This window comes from Sus scrofa, chromosome 14 (genome assembly GCF_054392235.1).
Source record: "Sus scrofa isolate SSC_HxYL_T2T_F1_AM1 chromosome 14, Sscrofa_HxYL_maternal_Yorkshire_Landrace_v2.0, whole genome shotgun sequence".
Taxonomy (NCBI): Eukaryota; Metazoa; Chordata; class Mammalia; order Artiodactyla; family Suidae; genus Sus; species Sus scrofa.
Window position 1 is genome coordinate 60083682 of NC_139396.1, and position 8716 is coordinate 60092397.

The 8716-nt window shown below is 51.3% G+C and overlaps 1 protein-coding gene across 1 annotated transcript; it reads right to left on the reverse strand.

Moving 5' to 3' along the window:
- Positions 1 to 425: 425 nt before the first annotated feature.
- Positions 426 to 8413, reverse strand: OAS1 (2'-5'-oligoadenylate synthetase 1). The gene is given in 6 exon segments (NM_214303.2): positions 426 to 814; positions 2211 to 2364; positions 3456 to 3688; positions 5785 to 5969; positions 7024 to 7312; positions 8163 to 8413. Coding segments are annotated over 6 exon segments (1068 nt in total). The 5' UTR covers positions 8331 to 8413; the 3' UTR covers positions 426 to 775.
- Between the last annotated feature and the right edge of the window lie 303 nt (positions 8414 to 8716).

The following is an 8716-nucleotide window of genomic DNA, read 5'->3' on the forward strand; positions in this document are numbered from 1 at the left end:
AATATTTGTAGCTGAATCACTGGATACACACACACACACACACACACACACACACACGCGCACACACATGCACACACTATGCAGAGATACTTCTTGGCCCTGTGCCTTGTGGTTAATTAACACCCAACAAATGGTATTTGATACTATTTTTATTATATTATATTGTATTATGTTATATTTTATTATTATTTTTTGTCTTTTTAGGGCCCCACATGTGGCATATGTAAGTTCCCAGGCTAGAGGTCAAATTGGAACTGCAGCTGCCGGCCTACACCACAGCCACAGCCACAGCCATGCCAGATCCTAGCCGTGTCTGCAACCTACACCACAGCTCATGGCAACGCTGGATCCTTAACCCACTGAGTGAGGCCAGGGAGTGAACCCTGGTCCTCATGGATACTAGTCAGATTCATTACCACCGAACCACAAGAGGAACTCCTATTTTTATTGTAATGACGATACTTTGGACCATAACTCTCCACCAGGTACACAGAAGAAAGTCCAGGCTGGGGTTCCACTCTTGTCTAAGTCTTTCCTGTTGTGGCTTAGAGACCTCTCCTCTCTGGTGGGGAGAGGCCTATGGGGAAATACTCTCTGTGAAAGGAGACAGAGCACGGAATAGCAGCAAGGGGGTCAAAGACCTGGATTCTGGTGCCAGGTCTGACACCAACTCATGGCCCTCTAGGGATGAAGGCTCCGGGCCCCGACCCTAGGGATGAGGGGGCTGGTCCAGGCGGCTCCAGGGACCTCACTCTTAAGATGCTCTGGTGCACGTCTAGATATCTTCCTCCTGTGGAGGGGCCTTGGCCTCAGGCTGAAAGGGAAAGCACATGATCACATTGATGAGCCAGCCCTCCCACCGTGGCTTTGGTCCCAGTGAACATTTATGGTGGACACTGTGACATGCCACCTGGGCCCCCCATGAGGAAGGCCACACCCTCTCCTGAGTTGTCCACATTCAGTGGCTAATCCATGTGGGGCGATGAAGACCTGGCCACTCAGGACAAGGAAGTCGGGTCCTTCAGGACAACTCTGAAGGCTGTTGGAGCTCAAGGGCTCCCCAGTGGGGTGGGCTGAGCTCGGCGGGGGCTTCATCCCAGCTGTGCCTCTCCCCTTGCAACCCTCCTTTACACAGGGGGTCAGTTCCACTGCTCTGCCCCCAAGACATCCTGAACACTGAGCTTCACCCCAGACTCTGTTTCCTAGGAAACCCACCTATGACATCATCAATACTTCTGACCCCGGCATGCGCAAGACACCCTATTCCTGGGGTGGAAAGAGGGAGCTCTCTGCCCCTAGGTAGCTGTGTGACATGCCCAGGACCTCAGCTGCACCGAGTCCCTTGTTTGTCACATGATTTTGGGGGAGGAGGATGCCAAGCAGGCTGGTTAGCTCAGTGGAATAAGCACTGGCTTGGAGTCCACCGAGTTGGAATCCTAGATCACCCACTCCAGCTGAGTGGCCTTGAGCAGGTGACTTCACCTCTCTCTCTCTCTCTTTTATTTTTTTTTTGGTCTTTTTGCCTTTTCTAGGGCTGCTCCCACAGCATATGGAGGTTCCCAGGCTAGGGGTCTAATCGGAGCTGTAGCCACCGGCCCACGCCAGAGCCACAGCAACGCGGGATCCGAGCTGCATCTGCAACCTACACCACAGCTCACGGCAATGCCGAATCCTTAACCCGCTGAGCAAGGCCAGGGATCAAACCCGCAACCTCATGGTTCCTAGTCGGATTTGTTAACCACTGCACCATGACGGGAACTCCTGACTTCACCTCTCTGAGCTTCCTTTTCTCATCTGTTAGATGGGAGGAGAGGACACATCTCATAGGGTGTGCTGAGGATTTCATGAAACAATGCATTTTAAGAGGCTTAGAACAGAACCTGAGTCCAAAGCAGGTATTCATTAAGTGGTGGTTGTTATTGTTTGTTTTTCTTCTCAGTGGAATGAGCCAACTGGAGCTATTAAAAATGTTAGTACTGGCCAAGAAGGCATTCCTTAAAGAACAAATTCTGGATAAGGGATGTGAGAAATCCAGGAACCCTCTGAATGGGGCCAAAATGGCTGTAAAAGAGAGAGCACAGCCTGAAACTCTATGAATATGAGGGACCTCTAGCAAGAGGCAATTTCTTTGGAGAGAATGGTCCCCATCTACGCACCCCGAGCTGTGTGGGGGTGGGGGAGGACAATGGAGAAGAAGCGGAAGGTCTCACCGACACCTTCCAGGATCCCACCGGTGACCTGTTCCATTTCAAAAAGCACGGATAATTCAGCCAGATTAGTGCCCCTTCTACCAGCTGCTGCCAGCTGTATGTGTCTCCACCACCAACGTTGCCTGTAGGGTCAGCCGGGTCCAGAATCACAGGCCTGAAGAGCAACAGTTAGATAGAGAGAGATGAGTACTTGGGCTGTGTCTGGGCGTCTAGGGCTCCTGGCAGAGCAAAATCCCAACCTTGGGCAGACTGGGACTCAGGGCAGCAGGAGGGGCCCAGCAGGGCACTGCTCCTTGGTATGTGTCCTGGTGCCCTGCCCTGTGAAAGGGCAGTGAGCAGAAGGAAGAGCCTTGCACTTGGGCCTTGATAGACCTGGCTTTGAATTTCATTTCTCACCCTGATTGGTGAGACTTACAGTGAGATTCACCCTGAATCTCGAATCCTCAGTATCCTCATCTGTGAAATGGGGAGGTTTGCACATACTTCCCTCAAAGGACGTTGTATGAGGAGCTAGACAAGCAAGTGGAATGCTCAGCACAGTAACCGGAACATCATAAGGCGTCAATACATGTCAGTGGTTTTTTTGTTTGTTTGTTTGTTTTTTTGCAGGGCTGCACCTGAGGCATATGGAGGTTCCCAGGCTAGGGGTCGAATCAGAGCTGTAGCTGCTGGCCTACGCCACAGCCACGGCAATGCCAGATCCGAGCCACGTCTGCGACCTACACCACGGCTCACAACAATTCCAGATCCTTAACCCACTGAGCATGGCCAGGGATCCAACCTGCATCCTCATGGATGCCAGTCAGACTCGTTAACCGCTGAGCGCCCACGGGACCTCCACACGTCAGTTTTGAAAAGCAACATTTTACACTCCTATGAGAGTAAGCTTGCTGTTAGTCTTACAGCAAGCTCTTAGTTCCTGGGAACAATTATTATCATTGCTGTGGCTATTGTTCTTTCAGTCACATTTCAGCTCTTCCACCCATTTTATTGTTGAGGCTTGGGCAAGCGCTTATTTCTCCAAACGTCAGTCATCTTGTAGAGTAGGTAGCATAGTGCTTGCCTCACAGGCTTGGAGGTTATTATTATTTAAACCAGATGGTAGGAGAAAAGAGCGCAGAACAGGGACTGGAAGGCCATGATCAATAAATGTGGAACCGTCCCACTTGCTCCCTTTCCAAGCTGCCACAGCTGTAATCAGAGGTTCATTTATGGGGGGAGCCGAGCCATGCAGGGATAGAGTACCTGGGTTTCTTGAGTTGCTCAGTCAGATATCGTCCAACGACAGGGTTTTTAAAGTTATAATATGCTTCCCAGAAGATGCAAAGCTTCTTATGCTTTAGGACTAATTCCAAAACAGTCTGAAATCCCTGAGCTGTGCTAAAATCTGTTTTCCCGCTTCCTTGCTCCCATGCATAGACTGTCAGGAGCTCCAGGGCATACTGTGGGGGCAGTTTATTTCCATGAGGCTTCTTACACTGAGAAAGGGAAACAAAATTAGAAAAATGGGTTTGTTCAGCTTTTGTGTGAAGAAGAGTTAATGCCTATTCTTCTCAAACTGTTCCAAAAAATTGGAAGAGACGATTTCAAACTCATTCTATGAAAACAGTACCCTGATACTAAAACCAGACAGAGATACTACAAAAAAAGAACATTATAGGCCCGATGATCATAGAGGCAAAAATCCTCCGCAAAACATTAGCAAAGCGAATTCAGCAATATCTTAAAAGATCATCCACTGTGAAGAGCTGGTTACATGCCAGGGATGCAAGGATGGCTCAATAGCCACAAATCAAGCAATTGGATAAAAAGCATGTGATCATCTCCACAGAATGTGGGAAAAATACTTGAGAAAACCCAACATCCATTAATTATACAAATTCTCAACAAAGTGGGTTTGGAGGGAAGGTAACACAGTATTGGCCGTATATGATCCACCCACAGATCATATCCTACTCAATGGCGAAAGGCTGAAAGCTTGTCTTTTAAGGTCAGGAACAGGACAAACATGCCCACTCTCCCCATGTTTAGTAAACATAGTATTGCAAGTCGTGTTCCCTGACATGAAAAAGAAACAAAATGAATCCAAATTAAACAAGGAAGAAGTTAAACTGTCACTATCTGCAGATGTCATAATAATATATATTGAAATCCCTTGAAACTCCACCAAAAAACTTCTAGAACTAATTACAGGAATATTATAGGATACAAACAAAATACAAGGAAGTTGGTTGCATTTCTCTATGTGAAAAGCAAGCCTTTATCAGAAAGAGAAATTTTAGAATTATCCCATTTACAATTACATCAAAAAAGAATAAAAAACTAGGAATAAGTTTAACTGCAGAGGTAAAAGACCTGTACCCCGAAGCGTATAATACTTTGATGAAAGAAACTTAAGACGACAATAATAAATGGAGAGGTACACCATGCTCATGGATTTGAGGAATTAATATTGCTCAGTGTGCATACTACCCAAGCAATCTGCATGTGAGGGACCACAGTATGGGATGTACCATTGCTGCGCCATCTTCCTCTTTGCAAGTGAGAAAACAGGAAGCATAAGAGACTAAGTCACTTGCCCAAATTCAGACAGCTTGGAAGTGGACATAAAGGTGTGCATGTGTGTGTGTGTGTGTGTGTGTGTGGTCATAGCACTTATGCAATCAACAGTTCTTTACAGAGTATCTGTTATGTGCTAGGCACTGCTCTCATGTCTGGGGACACAGCAGTGACTGAAATACACAAATCTCTTTTCACGTGTACATTTCAGTGGGGAGTCAGACAATAAACTAATAAATAAGCACATGTAAAGGCCCTGAGGCTGGAGCAGAATTTCCTTTTTGGAAGATTAATGAGGAGGAGAGCATGGCCTTGGGGAGTGGTGGGGAGCAGGGACAGGCGTTCAGAGAGGTTAAGGGCAGATCCTGTGAGCCTCCTAAGAAGACTTGGATCAGGAAGTGAGTGACAGAGCGGGTGACAGTTGATGACAATGAAGGATATAGTTTAGATAAAGACCAAGTCATCTGCAGACTGGTTGGATGGGTGTGTTTGTGTGTGTGTGTGTGTGAAAGAGAGAAGAACGAATGATGGTTTAGTCGGGAGTAACTGAACGGACGGGGTTCTCTGTCATTTCCCAATGTGGGAAGATCAGGAGGAATGAGGGACCTGGGTTCACTGGCACCTGTCCTGGGCCCTACCCTTGTCCCCTCTTCTCCCCCCCCACCCCCCCGCCCCCACCTCCACAACCTCTGCTCCTCCATCTTCTTCCCCTCATCCTCTCCTTCCTTGCTCCCTGCCCTCTCCCCTCCGTCATGCTCTTTCCCTCCTCTCCATTTCTCTGTTCATTTCCTCCCACCTCCCACATCCTTCCTGGTCCCTCTTCTCCTTCCTCTCCTCCCGACACCTCTCTCCTCCCGTCACTTCCTTCTTCCCGCTTCCCACTGTCTCATCCTTGCTTTCTCCCCACATCCCTCCCTCCTCCTTGCCCCCACCCTGGGTCCTCACTCTCTTCCTTCTCTCCCTCCTCCTCCCCCTCCTCCTCCTCGGCTCTCTGTCTAGAAGGGACCCACCATACCGTCTGGTACCAGTGCTTGACAAGGCGGATGAGGCTCTTCAGCTTGGTTGGTCGGTTCCTCAGGAAGTCTCGCTGCAGCTCCGTGAAGCAGGTGGAAAACTCGCCCTCTTTCCCTAGGGACTTGCACTCTTTGATAAGCTGGACGTAGATTTCCGGGTTGGGTTTGTAGCCCGGGGTCCACTGACCTGTTGGGAATGAAGCCATAATGTGCAGAGGCCGGCTCTTCTCTGAGGTTCCTTCAGTCACCCTGGGGGTGGGGTGGGGTGGGCTGGGGGGGGGGGAGACAAGCTCCCTGGCCCCAGGGTGCAGTGGAAAGGCCAGCAGGCCCCGAGCCAGGAGGCCTGAAGTCCATCCCTAGTGTCCCCTCTCCCATCGCCCCTGCTGTCACCCCACCCAAGCCACCATCACCTCTCACCTGGACACAGCAGACCTGGCAGCAGCCTCCTCGCTGGGTCCTCCACAGCCCACTCTCCACCCAGGGCCCCCAGAGGCCTTTAAAACCTAATCATTCCACTCTTGCCTCCCAGGACATCTGGATCAAACCCTAAGTCCTCACAGTGGCCCAGGAGCTTTGGTGTGACCTGTCTCCTGCCGCCCCTCCCACCTCACCTCCCTGCCTTGGTCCCTTTGCCGCTCACTCCCCTGGTTATGTCTCTTCCTCAGATATGCCAACCTCGGAGTTCCCATCATGGTGCAGTGGAAACGAATCCGACTAGGAGCCATGCGGTTGCAGGTTCGATCCCTGGCCTCGCTCAGTGGGTTAAGGATCCAGCGTTGCTGTGGCTGTGGTGTAGGCCAGCAGCTGTAGCTGCCATTCGACCCCTAGCCTGGGAACCTCCACATGCTGCAGGTGTGGCCCTAAAAAGACCAAAGAAGACACACACACACACACACACACAGAAGCCAACCTCATGCTTGTCCTAGGGCCTTTGGCCTTTTGCCGTTTCCTCTTCCTGGAACCCCCAGATCTTTCTGGCTTGGTTGCTTCTCCTCCCTCGGGCCTCAGGTTCAATGTCACCTCCCTTGGATCCAACCCCTGCCACAGCAGTGACCCGAGCTGCTTCAGTGACAATGCCAGACCTTAACCCTGGGTGCCACAGAGAACTCCAAGACGCCCTGTCTTAATAGGACTCTCAGTGTGAGAGATTTCTGCTCAGAAACACGAAGAGAGACAGAGGGAGAGGAAGAGGCCCTGACATAGGACAAAGGTTGAGACGCCTTGTGGCTGGGAGCACTCACCCAGGGCATCAAAGGCGGGCAGGACATCAAACTCCACCTCCTGCTGGAGCTGGGGGGAGCTGAGCACGAAGCTGAGGGCACGGGGGTTCTCCTGTCGTGGAGTCTGGACCTCAAACGTCACTTTAAACTTTTGTTCTTTTTGACAGGCTTCCAGCTGTCTCCGAATTTCCTGGATGAATTCTTCTCGGAGCTGAAGCTGATCCTCAAAACTTGTGAGCTTGGTGAGGAAGACGACGAGGTCAGCATCTGATCGGCCCCTGAGGGTCGTGCCTTTGCCCGAGGAGCCACCCTAAGGCAGGTGATGAGAAAGAGAACAGACATTGATTGTTGAGCAGAGCCTCCCTGAGCAAAATGCTGAGCACAGTCGCTAAGAGTCTGGAGTGCTCGCCCCTGTCCTGAAGGCCTTCCCAGTCTCAACTCCTCGAATGTGCACAAGGACCCTGGGACGCCGCTGCTCCTAATAGCTGCTCCCATATCCAGAGAAGGAAACAGACGCTGAGAGAGATGATGTGTCAGCCCCCTCACACAGCTAGTAGGGGGCAGAGATGCGGTTCACAGCCTGGTTGCCTTTTCCCAGGGCCTGTGTTCTGTCCTCCCTGTCTCTTTTGATCCCATATCACGAGTGGGTATGCACACTGACTGGCCCATGCAGGGTGGGTGACACGCCTTATTTCACTTGATCTGCGAGCCCTAGAAGGTACTGGGACTTATGGGTGAGGAAACTGGGACACAGAGAAGGTAAGTAAGTGAGTTGCCAGGATTTCACAGCCGGTAGGGGCTGTCTGCCTTCCCAGCTTACGCTCCTCACCAGCTCAGGGCTGTGCAGAAATGGTGATTCCCAGCCCGGTCACTGGTGAGCAGACTGAGGCAAGAGCTGGCTGCCCTAGTCCTGTCTCTGAAGTGGGCGCGACAGAGACGGGTCACAAAGTGCACCCGGGCATGTGGTAGACACTCCCAGATGGAGGCCCTCAGCCCAGAAGCTGCTTCCTCCTCCAAGCTGTGCTTACGTATTTGTCGTGGAGCAGGCAGAAGCCACGAGCCCCAGGCACCTCAAGGTCTTGCTGTCTGTCTGTCTGTGTCTGTGGCCAGAGAGACATTCATTTCGCCACCTTCTCCCGGCCAGGCAGTCCCAGACTCACCTTCACAACTTTGGAGACGCGAACAGGGTCGGCGGTCCCCTGGAAGCACCTCTCCTTCAGGAAACCGCAGACGATGTCGATGGCTTCCTTGACCTGCGTTCGGAAACATGTGTTTGGCAGGAGGTGGTCTTCGATGAACTTGTCTAGGTCCCTAACAGGGGTATCCATCTCGGCGCTGGGGCAGGAGAGCAGTGGGGGGCGTGGAGCGGCGAGCAGGCTGTCTGAACCTGTTGGCCTGTCTGTCTTCTTCTGCCTGAGTTTGGGCTGCTGTAGATTTCACTTCCTTGGAAAGGAGGATCCCTGCTCTGAGTTTGGCCTACGATAAGTTTCATTTCCTTGGAAGGGCGGAGCCCTGCCCTGAGTCTGGGCTGCTGTAAGTTTCATTTCCTTGGAAGGGCAGAGCTCTTCCCTGAGTCTGGGCTGCTGTAAGTTTCATTTCCTTGGAAGGGCGGAGCTCTTCCCTGAGTCTGGGCTGTTGTAAGTTTTATTTCCTTGGGAGGGCGGAGCTCTTCCCTGAGTCTGGGCTGCTGTAAGTTTCATTTCCTTGGGAGGGC